Source organism: Aplidium turbinatum, chromosome 11 (genome assembly GCF_918807975.1).
Source record: "Aplidium turbinatum chromosome 11, kaAplTurb1.1, whole genome shotgun sequence".
Classification (NCBI taxonomy): domain Eukaryota; kingdom Metazoa; phylum Chordata; class Ascidiacea; order Aplousobranchia; family Polyclinidae; genus Aplidium; species Aplidium turbinatum.
Window position 1 is genome coordinate 18,443,589 of NC_137482.1, and position 16,185 is coordinate 18,459,773.

The following is a 16,185-nucleotide window of genomic DNA, read 5'->3' on the forward strand; positions in this document are numbered from 1 at the left end:
GTGCTGCTGCGATCCTTGAGTGAAGTGAAGTCCTGTGGTTTTATTCAAATATAAACTTTATTTCGGGTGTTTAAAAATAATAGAGAAAAAAGAAAACTTTTGAAGTCAATAAACTCTTGTGGCAAGGGCGTTTAAACTGCAGTACAACCAATAAGAGTTCAAGCCAATAAATAGTACAAGCGAACAGCAAAGCAAAAACATTTTCAGTACAGTTTACAAAAATAATTATAATTTAAAAAATGAATAGGCCTGTTGTTCAGTCATAAAAGAAATGGCTGAGTGACTCTCAGTGTGGTGTGTTATGCTGCACGAGTGCACGAAACTAGCTCAATGTGACCGTGTAAATTGAGAAAGAAATTAAATAGAATGTAAATGAGAAATAATTGGGTATAAGCAGATAGCACAATAGGTCAATAATGTTTTCTTCAGATCATCAACAGTATCATAGCCGATGCGGCCTTTGATGAACTAGATGCTCAGTTCGTAAATTTTTCCAGTGTTCCCCTTGTCGCGCAGTGTCCCAAAGTGTTCTTGGTTGGCTGATTGATGTATTGAAATTAGATATAAATGTTGTTCTTTGTCTGCCACGAGCACGTTTCCCGAGAAGGCGGCCGCTTAGAGAGAGATTTTCGAAATCTTCTTTTCTGATAATGTGACCGAGAAATTTGAGTTGCCTTTGAGTTATGTTGTTCAATAGTTCCTTATCTTGATGTACCTGGTTTAAAACTTCTGCATTTGTGATGTGATCAGTATATGAAATCCTGAGCATTCTTCTGTAAAACCACATTTCAGCTGCTTCAATGTTACGCCTAGTTTCTGTGTTGAAGGTCCATGTTTCACAACCGTACTGGAGAACAGACCACACTAACACTTTGAGAAGTCGCACCTTCAGAAGAATAGAAAGCTTGCGATCCAATAGAATAGGTCGTAGTCTATTAAAAGCGTCTTTAGCTAGGCCTATTCTTCTTCGTATCTCTTTCTTACATCGTGCGTCCGCTGTTAAGAGAGAACCAAGATAGTTGAAAGAAGACACCTGTTCAATTGTGTTGCCTCTCTGGTGAAGTACAAAGTGGGGTTCAGGACTTTGTTTGGAGATAGTCATGCATTTTGTTTTTTTGTCATTAATTTCAATTCCATATTTTGCACTGATGTCTGAAGTTTTGTTAATTAGTGTTTGTAAACCATCCGGGGTTTGTAAACCATCCATTCTTCAGATAAAATTTAACAAATCAAGTCCAGGTAAGGTATCATAATCATATCAAAGTTTGAGCCCAAAATAACAATTTATGGCGATTTAAATGCATGTGTCACTCTTCCACTGACGTAAAGCAACAAAATTTAATTTCAATTAAAAAAAGTTCAAACACTTGGCATTGAAATAAAAGCAAAAAAAGAAAAGCAGTTTTGTCGATTTAAGTGAAAATGATTCAAACTTGTCTGGCAGCCTTGCTTAAAAACTCGCAAGGCACGACTGCTGGCCAACGTTCGAAGTTTCGAACTGCGATTTTCATGACAAAAACTAGTAGTCCTAATTTATCATTGAAAACTCTTGAGTTGTTTTAATTAAATTGATTTATATCGATACAACACACACCAAGCCAGAAAAGTTTAAAAAACGACTGAGTTTAAAACAAAGAATTTTAGGACAAACTTTGAACCGATTTGATAATCGGCAGCAAACAAGATGCAATAAAGGCCTTAGGCCTACTAATCGTTGTTTGATAAATTTTGCACTGTAGGCTACTTCAATTGCTTAACTGGGTAATAATGTTAATTCCCTTATCCCGAAACAAAACTTATCTAATTTGGTTATAAACCTTAAAGTTGAAAAAAAATAGAATACCAGTATACGTGATTTTAAAAAAAGCCTTTAACGTAGGCTACTGTTTATATTTCCATGCTGTTTGAAGAATATCCACTGTATCGTTTTTGTTTAGTCTCGCAAGGCCTGGTGCGTTCAAGACCATCAACACTTTTGATACGGTAACGGATCAAGGTCGATCAACATAGCGTCTGTCTTCTTTTTTATTTTATTTAGGCTACTCATATAAATTGTTAAAAAAATTCACTTACCTTTTTTCTCTTTTATTGTTAATTATTATAAGTTCTAATACTGTAAGATGTTGCGACCGTGCTATATTTTAAACTGATTATCCTGGTTTGGTATCATGCACGTTATAACGTCCTCATTTTATCGCTTCTACCTTTTCTAGACCTCTGCTATGCTTGGTTTATATTGTTTTTCGTTGTGTTGATCAGAAATAAAAACAAACTGAACAACCGAACTGGCAACTCTGAGGAGTTTGAAATGTAGCAATCGAATGTAGGTCTACCTGTTGAAACGGCCAAATGACATTATTACGTCACCAAAGAATGAATAATTGTTGTGTCATACAAACGAATTTATTGACACCTGTGAGAAGATATTTCATTTTCTTGATTGTTGTGTCACACAAATCAGGAAAGCTCTGAATTTGATCGATTTTATATTTATTGTAGCCTAAAAGACAGAACCCTTGACCTAGGAGTGACGAAAAAGATTCATACGAGAAAGAAGTTGGTCTGAAGAAGTCCCTCTTTGGAAGCTTAATCCTTAATATTTTCCCTCTTCTCTTTCTTTCAGGAGGGGCTGCAGCCCTATGGCACGGGCCGCAACTGACTGTAAATATATTCGCATCTCTAAAGTCGTTTGGGTGTTTTTGTTTCCCATACAATAAGAAACAGCTGCATTAGGCGGTCCTTTACCTGAGGTCCTCCGTAAAGAAGAAACCAGGGATATCTATAACTACGGGATTGGAAACTCTTTTCAGTGCTTTTCATCAGTAGGGTCAACATATTACTATGACTGCAACAGAAGAATTATTAAAATAAAACACTGTTTGTATCAACTAAAGAATGTGTAAAATTAAAGTTTGCAATAACAATATAAAATGTACACTCACATCAAAACTTATTTGATGTACAGTAGAATTCGCCTATAACGGCTTCGTTTATAACGTCAATTCGCCTATTACGTCACATTTCGCTCGGTCCCGGCAGAATTCCTATCTTTTACATACCGTACATTGTAGTTCGGCTACAACAGCTTCGCCTATAACGTAAATTCGCATGTAACAGCTAACAGCACCCTTTATTGGTCCCCAGACGTCTTTTGTTCGTTTATTACGTCACTTTAAGCCATCACCTTCACCACGAACGGTCAGTCTTTTAATCCAGTTAGCGCTGCTGCCAGTGATGGGCATTATCGGCGATAATTTATCGGCGATAAATTTTTATCGCTTATCGTTATCGCTCAATTATTTTTTCAGTTATCGTTTATCGTTATCGCCAAAGGCAATATTTGATTATCGCCGATAATTAATCGCCGATAAATTTTATTTCGGATCAACACACAAGCGTAAAGAACATGAAAAGTAATATTTTTACTAGCCACCTAGTTCATGAAACTAACATTAAAACCAGTTCTTCTTCAGTGCCTGAAGTGTGTGTGCACAGGTCGTTGTCATGGGAGGGGCACGCCCCCTGCAGCGACGGCCCTGACAACACAATGATTTTTAGAGTTGCAAATTGCAATGCAATGAAATGCATGCAACAAGTCTCTTGTTATTTTTCTGCAATCGGCAATCGCGAGTGAATTTTACAATTAAAATGTAAGTGCACAGGCGGTACAGATTCATTTGAAGCGAAGCGAAAGAAATTGGCAAGTGGTTTATGAAAGTGTCGCAATACGAGGCCGCTTTTACATCGGAAACATGGTCTTTCGCGCCACCATCACTGAAACAAGTCATTGCAGAATATGATATTACTTGAAGCATTTAACATGCAGACCGACATCACACTTTTTGCATCTTGTAGTAGTTTTTGCATGACAATAGGCGCATCGAGTTGCGTGGTAAAATTATGCTAAATACAGTATAACCTTTCTCATTTACCTATGCTGCATAGCCAAGTGGTGAGAGCACTGGAACGGCAATTGAAAGGGCGCCGGTTCGACACCGCTCATGAGCATACAGTTGCGTGGTAAAATTATGCTAAATACAGTATTACCTTTCTCATTTGCCTATGCTGCATAGCCAAGTGGTGAGAGCGCTGGAACGGCAATCGAAAGGGCAGGACACTTAAAGGCATGCCTGGAGGTGGACATGAAGATTGGCTTCCTTGCCTTCCGTCCACTTAATCCAAGTCTTCAACCACCGGGCGTAAGCCTGGATACGACGACGATTTACCTATGCGACATAGCCAACGCTTAATCAAATATTTTTATTCCCGCTAATAATACAGTGCCTATATTGTAATTCTTATCTCAACAACTCAGCATTCTGCCATTGCTTTAATGATAGTGTTCACAAAGAAAACAACAAAAATTATCTGAAATTATCAGTAAATTACGATAATTATTATGTTATTGTTCTTGAACAAACACGCCTAATTTGACAAGCTTGATGGATTTCACAGTATGCACATTTTTACTACCAATAACGCTTAAGATTACTGATATCTTTTCAAGCATTTTGCATTTTTTGGAATTTTTTCAATTATTGCTGACTTTGCTGGAAACAGCCGGTAGAAAGCAAAATACAAAGTTTGGAATTTTTTATGGTATTTTCATTTGATTTAATTATTTTGCCTACTGCACGTAAGCGGCAGTGTAACTCAATTGATAAAAGCATCCAACTGGTATCTGAAGGTATAATTATAAGCACTGCGGTTACCTCAGTGGTTTGATTCTGGATCAAGAGGTTGAAGATTCGATATCTACTGCCGCTGTTGCGATTCTATTCATGCATAACTTACAAAAAGTTTTGTCCCTTTACAGTACATTATGTTCGATTTTTCGTCATGTTGATGAAAACAGTTCGTGCTGCATGGGGTGGGGCAGCGCTAATCAAGAAAAAAAAAAATATCGTTATCGGACATTATCGGCGATAATTTATCGTTTATCGTTATCGCTTAACTTTTTTTTGATTTATCGTTTATCGTTATCGCTTTAGGCATTTTTCGTTTATCGATTATCGTTATCGCTTAACTGAAAAATGAGTTATCGCGCCCAACACTGGCTGCTGCTTGCAAAATGTCTTCCCTTTATTTTGCTACGTCGTTCTCAGCAGGGACTTTAACTGAATTAACTTTTTTCCCGCGTGAAAAACTATCACGTGTAAAAAGCAGCTCTACAGCTGTGTCAAATCCGTGTCAAAACCGAAACAGCTCAAGATCAATGCTTTTTTTGCTAATAAACAATGAACTTTTCTACTACTGTATGTAACGAGCTGTATTGCGCAAATTTCCTGTACCTTTTGCTGTAGGTTATTTTTTTTAAACAATTTCTTTGTTTACTGTATTTTCTGCGTGCCTTTTGTCAGTTTTGTGGTACACAGTAACCCTGATTGGATTATACACCTCTTTCTTTAATCAAAAGACAGTTGTGGAATAGTTTGCGGTAGTTCGTCTATAACGTCAATTCGGCTATAACGTCAGTTTTAGCAAATCCCCTATAGGTGCCGTTATAAGGGAATTCTACTGTATTATATTATAAAAGCTTAAAACCACGAATCCCAAAAAATAAGTGAATGCAAAGGATCCAAAAATTTCCTGTTGTTCTTAAGCATTTTGCGTATTGCAAACCGGATCAAAAGTAAACGAGGAGTGTTCAACAACCAGTAAAATGTGTTGTCGAAGGCTTTTATGATAAACTTATTCACAGACCAACCCAGTATGAAATCAATACATTTAAGATGTCATAAGAACTAAAACTAATAGGGCAAAGTGGGGTGTGTTGTCACAATTTTTACAAATCAGCATAGCCTATATCTCGTTCTGTGCCAATGGTATCGAGATGCTAGATAGTGCAATTGAAAAAGGTATCATTTGACTTCTTTTAGCTACAGCTAAAGTTTTTCTAGATTATTTCGTTTTTACATAAATGCATGTTTAATGCAAGTAAATGGGCTGTGACAACACGCCCCACCCCGGGGAGTGTTGTCACAAAATTTCTGCACATAGCCTACTTTATGATTAAAATATGACAGAAACCAATAAAAAATAGTTTTAATACAGGCTGAACGAATAAAAAAATACACGAAATGCATAGAAATTAATCTACAACATATTGGTAAAAAGTTTATAGCCTACCCATTGTCAAAAGCAATAAAAATGTCATCTTGAGAATTATGTGTCACTATCGAATATATGTGTGTATCCTTTATCTAATATTAATTTTAGCGTTGTATTTTAACAAATACGCATAAGTCGCATATTACCTCGTTGTGTAAGCAAAAATATATTTCTTAATATCAAAAATGCACACCATGGGGCGTGTAGTCACAGCTGTGACAACACGCCCCGTGGTATGAAATCACGTGGTTTCAACAATCATGTGTAGGCCTACATTTCTACTTGCATGCCTTATCTGTTTGGTATGATGAAAATAGCAGGCTTAAAGCAAACGAATGGTATCTTTCCTGATCAGTTATGATCATACCTTAGTTTGCCAGACCATTTTTTAACTTAGTTATAAAACCTGATTTTGCCCAAAATTCAATGGCACTCCTCATAATTTCTGCTGTGGTGACAAATTTATTAACCTTCACTGCTTGTACGAAAGAGAATTGAAAACGCGTAGTTATGCGCTTGGGTTAGCCTATCACATGGAAATCGTGCTGTGACAACACGCCCCACTTTGCCCTACTCGGTTTTGAAATAATTTAGCAGCAAACAAAATAGGCCTACGATAGAATTGCACAAATGGAATACAAACAAACAAGGCAAGTAAGACTTACTTGCCTTGTTTGTATTCCATTTGTCTGTTCACTACTTGCTATTATTTAAGGTCATCTTATGTAAACCTTTATCACAGCGACGCAAAGAACAGTGACCCTACTACTGGTGTATAAAAGTGTTTTCAGTTCCATGGAGTTTCCAATCCCGTAATTACAGATAACCCTGGAAGAAACTCTAGCGGAATATTGTCTGGTCCAGGAGCTTTGTTTGATAGCTTTATTGAGTTCATTCAATGTAGGTGGTGTGGACAATTGGACATCCAGTCGCGAGTGGGATATTGCGAAGGTCACTGTGATGAGTGGTTATTTAACCTGTGATTTCTAGGTTATTTTAACTCATTGGAATGGTGTTAAATTGCAAACAAATAAACTAAGAGTTTATTGTATTGATTCATGGCGCTATCGCTATGTCTTGATGTAAGTTAACCAAAAACGTTTCGTGATTGATTACCCTGTAATATACAATCTTAAAGCTAAGTCGCATTTCAAGGACAAAAAGAGTGAAAAGTTTAATGCGGCCTGCGGCTACAAAACTATGGGCACCCCTTATTTAGGCTACGGTAGCCGATAAAAACTGCCCTTCATGATGTAACAAAAAAATATGAAAATTTGATCAGCAAGAATGATCCTAGCTGATAATTAGCTAATCATTAGGGTTTTCATTTTTTCAACATTTTTGAAATTCAAAATGCCTGGGGTCCCATCTGGTGGTATTTGGGGAAAAAAGTTTACACCTCAAATTTTTTTCAATTATGACGTCATATTGAGGTGGTCCACGAGGTTTGAAATTTTTGGGCCTCAAAATCTCGAAATTTGGCCGTATCTCCGGAACTGCTGATCATAGATCGACAAAATTAGTATCAAAATGCGCAGAAGGGTCGGTTTCCTATACCTGATGTAGAGAATATTAAGGTCTATCTGCTTCAGAAAAAAAGTTATTTCAAAAAGTCTGATTTTCGGTCTATTTTCTCCTGATGAACAGAGATCAGGTGATTAAGATAAAAGTTTTTCTGTATTTTTCCATCTTGGAAGCTGTTATTGCGTAATAATAGTTGGTGTTAAGGTTTCAGTACTGGGCTTGTCTGGTCTTGCTATCTGGTAAAGCCCCATCTTGCAGTGCTCCGGGACTCTTCTTGGCGCCGTCCACAAAAGAAATGACATGGGAAAGATATATTTCGTTTATATGGTACATGCATTAAAGGGTATGAATATCATGACCAACTTCATCATTAAAATAATTGACCAGTCGAGTATTGACTCCGGACTTTTTTCCTGTGTTGAGAGCAGTTATATCAGCCATGACTGAATATATTTGGGATAGTTGAACTCTGCAAGCCTACTGGATGATGGTGCCAAAAATCAGTACTGCAGTGACCGACACACCTTGGGAAAAGATTTAACAGCAAGCACACTTTCGTGCTTCATGCCATTATCATCAACAAGTTGGCCCAAGAAAACGTATCGACCTACTTTATCGACAACGCGCCCATCATAACATAACTGCATGGCAGAAGCTGAGTTGAGAAGGTTCTCACTTTCCATCACAGAATTTTCTCTCGTTGGCGGTATACTGTCGAAGGTGATGCAGCATTACAGCTACTTGATCTTTTCCAAGAACCGACCTCAGAAGGTCTGACTGCTGGCGTACCGAAGTCATCCTACGATCAGCAAGTACACAACTTCTATCATTTATGGAAAAAGAATGTACTTTCTTGTACACTTTTCCTCAAACAGCTGGTTTCAGAGGCTCGTATTCCTTATGATCTTCCCAATTCAAGTCACCATCAGAGTCGCTTTCGCTACTGTGTAGACATCTAACTACTTCATTTCTTTTTCTCTGTTTCAAACAGAGTAGTGCCGATGCTTTGGCAGATTGTATGCCAGAAGTGCTAGGTTTCTCTGTTTGCTATGCACTGGAAGACCAGCTTTGTTCCATATGCCAACTACATCTTTCATATCTTTGAAATGGGGTATTTTCTTCAAAAACTTAGGATTAGTTTCGGCTACTTTTTTCCTCGAGTAAAAATAGTGACTGACTATGTCTGAATTCAGGAGAAGCACATTTCTCTCCAATTCCTTGAAGTTTTGTATCGACTTACAAATACCTGACCTCAATGCCGTAATGACACTTAATCTAAAGCAGGTGAGCAGCATACCTCTTTCTCAACGGTTACATTAATATTATAATAGTAATACCTTCAAATTACCATTTAATCTCTTGCTAAACGAACAAGGACTAATATTACGCAATAGCAGCTTCTAAGATGGAAAAATACAGAAAAACTTTTATCTGGATCACCTGATCTCTGTTCATCAGGAGAAAATAGACAGAAAATCAGATTTTTTAAAATAACTTTTTTTTTGAAGCAGATAGACCTTAATATTCTCTACATCAGGTATAGGAAAGCGACCCTTCTGCGCATTTTGATACTAATTTTGTCGATCTATGATGAGCGGTTTCGGAGATACGGCCAAATTTCGAGGTCCAAAAATTTCAAACCTCGTGGACCACCTCAATATGACGTCATAATTGAAAAAAAATTTGGGGTATAAACTTTTTTCCCCAAATACCACCAGATGGGACCCCAGGCATTTTGAATTTCAAAAATGGTGAAAAAATGAAACACCCTACTAATCATCCTAGATAAAAAATAATAAAAAATCTAGAGCGTTCGAAAGGTATGAAAGCCCTGGGCAGAAAAAAGCATGCGCCCTCTTGATATACTGTAGATCAGAAATTTATGATAGATGCTATTCACCGCTATATGGAGGTACGGTACGGCCTTTTCTAAGATTTTTTTTAATTTTTGGGTGACTCGCGATGATATAAAAGCTTTTTGTTGTCTTGGAAAAAGCAGCAAAAGTGAGAAAAATTAAGTAAAACAACCGTTTAATCAAGCTGATAGCAAGCGGAAGAATGCAAATCAAGCCGCATCTCCAGGTAGTCATGATGTAATGTAGCCAATTGACGCGCTAGAAAGTGGCTTAAATGGACGCTGCAATATGAAACTATCTATCACTCGCATGAATACTAAAGTTTTATTTCCAGACCCACTTCCTTTACGTTAAAACAATAAAAATGTAAGCGGTGATGAAAGATGGTTTGAGGATACATTGTTTTGACAGCTTCGACAAAATATCAGCTGTCTTCGAAACGAAACTTCAACTTTTAGCAGCTTCATTTTCTTTGCTGTCAAGCTGCTTCAGTAACCGGAATAACCCAGCAGCTTCTCTTATGCGGCTGAATTCGATGCAAAACGCTTGGACTTCGATGAAGATTTCTTTGACGTTGATAATGTGGTTCCGGATCAATGACTGGAGGAACACACAGACCAACCTCACTAAACGATTCTAAGATAACACAAGGAATTATGAACAAAAAGCCATGGTTGAGGTTACTTAGACATCACAAAGCGTTATTTTAAGGTCCCAACTCAATTCAATCGTGGATTACTGATCAATCTCAACACACGTTTTCACTTTTAGTGCTACTGTCAAGAGTCGAATCCATATCCTATCTGTTACATGACTTACTTGAGTGTATTTTTCTTTGATGGTTTCACAAGTCGAAATGCAGTTTGAAATGTAGAGATGGATGAATTCTGTAGGAAGCTCGACGGTTGTTGTCAATCTGTTCACTACCTATGGTCGTGTGGAAATACGTTATGTATTTTCGGTGGATCACTGTTCGAAATCAATACGATGCAAATCACCTAAATTTCCCACACAACTTTCGATTGCCCAGTCTTGAAATTAGTCGTTTTTTATACAGACGTTAAATCGATGTAAAAAAAAACACTGGTTTGATGGCTGGTACTGTAGCCTAAGGCAACCAGCAAAACAAAGACATTTCCTTTACTCTGGCCACAGTGCAAATGAAGGTCCTTTTAAACTTCAAGAAAATGAAATATCATCTGACAGGTGTCAAACCCACAACAATGCTTGATATGAACGACTCGGCTACATGTCTTTAATACAAAGGAATTTATTTTCACACGAGTCAGTTCAATCATAAATAGCTAAAAATCAATCTCGATCAGTTAGCAGCTAGATTTTTAGCCATTTGTGACTGAACTGGCTCGTCTAATAGTAAATTCCTTTGTATCCTTTTAAACATTTTTTTTTTCGATATAAACGTAACTTTTAACTTCTTATTTTATATGTTTTGTTCACTGATACCTAACATGAAGCATGGCTGAGAAAAGTAGCTTCTATTTCGAATGCACGTGTCACTTAAGAGAAAGATTTAGTCAAACATAGACAATCTCAATGTAAACGCAGCTGGTAAATCTCTCACCTCCATTGAGTGCAATGACATTTCCATGTTAACTAAAACGCTGAAGTACTCGGTTATCTGGCTGGATTGCATCAATAAGAGAAGGACTTCTACAGCGACCAGCGGGTTATTTTCGACAAGTTCAGGCAGTCTAAAAACAACGGAAGCGTTGTCCAATAATATAATTGTTCAAGAGTGGAAATTCATGTCAAATGAGTAGTCCAAAGTGGGGGATGAACAGTTCCACGTAGGCTCTCATTTTAGGTCTCAGTCATAAATTTTATCCGAAACACAAAAGCTGTACTAGGCGAACGCGAAGATTAATTTTTCCAATGGATTTAATTGATGAAATAAACTTCACTCCATGATAAAATACAGTTGGTGTATTATTTTATGACCAGTGCCTTGCTTTCTGTTGCAAGTTTTAAGTGCATGTGTATCGACGCGAATCGAAACTGGGACGCCAATTTAGCACAATCAGTGGGTGAGAATAGGCGTGACATGACAAGAAAATTCTAATCCCAACGTACAACTTTAAACCAGTGTGAATATATCTTGGATCGGTTTGTTGCAATAATTTACAGAAAAAGTCGCCTTGTGTGTTAATGTCTTTCATTAGACTTACAAAATCGGAGATGTGGTAAAAGATAATTATCATAACCTGATTTTTTTAGTGATAGTAATTCTTACTTGGCAGGGAAATGTAAACTTATGGCAACGGACTGCTAACTAAATTGTTTTTCTTTGTATTCGCCTTGTTGAACTGCTGTAATTTACTTGATGGATGATGATAATGGTCATGTATTTCTTGAGCTTTGTACCAGTAGACCTACCAGTATATTGTTGGAAATCGTGACAGAACATCACTGTAAGATTTAGGCTTGCAGCTTTTGATTTTAATTTTATGTAACCATCTACATCACATCTTGTGATGTCGAAAACGTTCGATATTTAATAGTTGCGTAGCTTTGTGTTTTTTGTAAATATAATAATCTTTAATATGTTAAACTTGATAACGTTGCGCGGCTTCGTATGCCTATGGTTCAACAAGACAAACTCTCTACCGAAGCTGTATCATCTACATATAAAATAAAATGTCTATGAATGTTGATAATATCGGAGTTTGCTTTATTTGTTCGTTTTACGTATTTTTCAAATTTTCTTTTTTACATGTGCTAGCTGAAGAATAAGATGCTATTACTATAGCGAAATCGACTCTTAATAAATTACACTAAGAAGTTAGCTTGTTGTGCAAATGCCAGCATTGGATGAATGCAAAATAGCAGTACCATCTTACTTGGCAGGAGTTAGACCGACGTGATAGACAAGTTTATGATCATTGGACAATTCCGCTTGCAATTGTTGCTGCTGCGCGTTGGTTAGTGTGCTTCGAAATGCTTTCGCCATCAGTCGTTTCACTTCTACAACTGTAAGTGTAAAAGCGCAATATCAGCAATAAATGAACGAACTGTAAACTATATTTCACTGTCAGTATGTCAATTCACTTATCTTCCATTTTAAAGACCTTTGAATGTTTATTGTACTTGTATACAGAGAACTTGGTTTGTTTTCATGGGCGGTAAAACCTTTAGAGCCTGTGATAAGTATATCTTCTGCCCATTTATAGCAGCATATACTTGCATCCTACCATGTTTGTTAGTGATTTGCAATGAAATTTTGGTCCCTAAAATCACTCTTGAAAACCACTGCTTTAACCGAACCGCATGAATAATTTCAAAATAGTTTATCAAGAATATAAATTACAAAGTTTAGTCAAAAATAAATCACTTAACTAATGACTTGTACCTGTATTAGTATTTTGTGTCATGCTAGTATCCCACTCAAAAGTGTGTCTTGAGGGGTCTTTTGGGTTCATCCACAAGAGTTCGTCGCGACAGGGGTGAAGAGGTGGGGCAGGACGGATAAAGTTGGGACGGAGATAGTTTTTAACTGGGGCCTTACTACCCGTCAACACACTTTCTTTAACACTTTGGGGTGAAGTTTCTAAACATGAATTGGTTGGATACTTAATCTCATGGTAAAATTGCCATTTGCAAAACTATTTTAATAAAAATAATAATCAAGCTATATTACGAGATTGTGTGCATAAATGCTACATCCAACCGGACCGGCCACTTAAAGTTATCATTTTCACATTATTTCAACGTAATAGCGACAAACACGGCAACTTTTGTTGGTTGGGGTTGAATTGAAGCGTCTCACGTCACACAGTTTTTAACTGGGAAAATGTTAATCCGGACAAGTTATCTCTCTCAACGTAGGTATCAAATTAGATCGATCACGTGCGTCTTGCCAAAGTTTAATAGGGCGTTTAAAGATAAGCTAACGTTCATTTAAAAAGTAAATACTGATCAGAGCAGCAATAGAAAAGCTATCAGTTTCTCCGCAAAGTTTATGAAAGCTTTTACGTACCTGCATCAGGTTCAAGCGTGTCAGGATTTGGTATCACGCAGGACACACCAGCCTTGTTCACCGCTGGCAGTTGCGACTGCTTTTCCACCAAAGATACTTGCAGTCCGCTCACGTCATAACTGTGGTTGTTTATTATATCTGAAGCTCCACTTTCACTGGTCAAAACTATGTGAGGTGTCTTTTTCAAAAGATCTTTGTGTGGCGTAGAAATAAGCTGCGAAATGGTTGCAGAGAAATTTTAAAACCGATTTATTGCATTTTTTTATTTGTTGGTGTAATTGATATATTATGCAAGTGATGCTGTTAGTTTTCCCATAACCCTTTGTCCTTAACGTTACAAGTAGATTTTATTACACATAATCTAGTCTGGTACCCCTGCACAGAATGGCTCGTTTCGGCGAGTCCGATTCGGCGAGTGCCCTATTCGGCGAGAGCCCTTTTCGGCGATTTTTTTTTTTTTTTTTTTTAATTTTTGATTAAATTTTAAAAAATTTTAATTTTTTAAAAAATTTTTTTTTATAATTTAAAAATATCCTAAATTATCATTGCCGTTTTAGGGTTAGGGGTTGGGGTTAGAGGTTAGGGTTGGAGTTAGGTGGTTAAGGGTTAGGGGGTTAAGGGTGTTAAGAGTTAGGGTGTTAAGGATTAGGGGGTTAAGGGTTAGGGGATTAAGGGTTAGGGGGTTAAGGGGTTAAAGGTTAGGGGGTTAAGGGTTATGGGGTTAAGGGTTAGGGGGTTATTTGAACGTTTAGCGACGTTAAAACGATGTAAAAGCGGCAATGCTAATTAGGCTACGGTACCCGATAATTTTAAAAACAAATTTCGAAAAATCGCCGAATAGGGCACTCGCCGAATCGGTAGCCACTTTAAAAAGTCGAAATTCTGCCACTGAAATTGACTACAATGCAACCGCCAACCAATCAGAACATGTTATAAGAGGCTACCGTCCAATTGTGATCCTTCTCGCACTCATCCAGAGAGTTAATGCTTGCTTTGAACTTTATTTGGTAATTACAGAAGAAAAAGAGCAATAGCAGTAGTGGGAATCGAACCCGCGTCAATGAAATGACTACTTTCTAGCCCTAATCATAACCCCTAAGCCAACCAGCTGACAAAAAAACCATCACTTAATTTTCTTTCTATTATCTTCTTTTTGCCATTTTTTACGTCACTTAAACCGTAGCTTGTGATTGGTTGGCGGTTTCATTCTAATCAATTTCAGTGGCAGAATTTCGACTTGTTAAAGTGGCTACCCGCCGAATCGGACTAGCCGAATTGGACTCGCCGAATAGTAGCAGACCCATCCCTGCACATAATACATCAAACTAACATTAGAATATGGTAAAAATGTGCAATCCATCATCTCTACTGTGATATTGCCAGATTTAGCAATAAACTTTCTTCGGAAACTCGATCCTGGATGTTGTAAAAGCAATTGTGAACGCTAATCACTGGCTCAGATCACGTCGTTAGGCTATTGCTTGTGGTGAAGTGGTATCTATTCGTACCACTAAGTGCCAATAAATGGGAAGCTATTTTTAAAGTGTTCTTCAAACGCACATGCTTACAATTGAAGCATTGTCGCGACATCTTGATTTTTCACTTGCAGAACCAAATGTTAGTGCACTTTTTTGCTCAATGTGGAGCTTACTGCGGTGCGCATTATGGCGCGGTTTGGTATTATCCGCCATGTGGTGCGGTAGTTTGCAAACTTACTTGCGATAAAAAAGCCTTTTCAGGTGGAGAAATAGGAGGAATGTGACCAAAATGTGTCGAGTGCTTATTCTCGAGGGTGGGTTGCAAGAGATGCACAAAGACCGGTGCAAATGGATTGGCAGCGACAGGCTCCGAACGATACATATCATACAACAGGTAGATGGCTGCCAAGCGCTGGTGAGGGCCGGGAAGCAAGTCTTTGTGTTGTAGCAGGATCACTACCGAACAACCAACTTTAAAATGGTCCTGCAAATAGTATTAAAAATCCCAGTCTCAAATCTCATTCGTGAGGACAAAACTCGTGCCTATATACAGATTTTACATGAATTATTTTTCTATGTTAGTCTGCTGTGACAACATTCAATCGCAAGTACGCGGTTACAGTGCAAATTAGCTTCAACAGATATAAGAAGTAAAACGGTACGTCATCGGGTCAGCTGCTCGCCTGACCATGAAGACTTCGATCACGTGACTCAACAACAATGGGTGCCTGCTCACTGGCATGACCATTCTACAACCCCCTGCCCCTGGCTACATTGGTGGCAACGTTTCTGGCAATGGTAAACTAGTATTAATAATATAAAAAACAAACAATAAGATGATAACTTTTGAGCAATTTTATTAAGGTTCTTCAGCAACGAAACCCAATCCATCACCTGCTTACTGAAGCCTGCTTTCTGAAGGGCTGGTGTGAAGGAATCGAAAGGTTGGTTGACCAGTTCGTCTTCTTGTAGAAAACCGAGCAGATTGTTCAACTCTTTCAGTGATAAGGACATCTTGCAGAGCAATGTCTCACAAACTTTATTATTACTCCTACCAATAATTTATTCTAAAACAGATACAAAAAAGATAATAAATGGAACTGACTGGCAGCACTTGCTATGAAGTACAAAGGGGGAATAACAACGATTCATGAGCAATACAAAATAAAAACAGTAAACGTTTATGAAACAGAGCACACATAAATCTATTACCACTATCTTG

General features: G+C 37.6%; 1 protein-coding gene across 1 annotated transcript; it reads right to left on the minus strand.

The window, feature by feature from the left end:
• Positions 1 to 9,803: 9,803 nt before the first annotated feature.
• On the minus strand, positions 9,804 to 16,039 carry LOC145779650 (CCR4-NOT transcription complex subunit 11-like). Its single transcript, XM_082591288.1, has 8 exons — positions 15,858 to 16,039; positions 15,202 to 15,447; positions 13,486 to 13,699; positions 12,859 to 13,056; positions 12,350 to 12,479; positions 11,074 to 11,203; positions 10,311 to 10,418; positions 9,804 to 10,127 (listed from the first exon to the last, which is right to left on the minus strand). The coding sequence occupies exons 1-8, from the start codon at positions 15,975 to 15,977 to the stop codon at positions 9,939 to 9,941; spliced, it is 1,335 nt and encodes a 444-aa protein (XP_082447414.1). The 5' UTR covers positions 15,978 to 16,039; the 3' UTR covers positions 9,804 to 9,938.
• Positions 16,040 to 16,185: the final 146 nt, after the last annotated feature.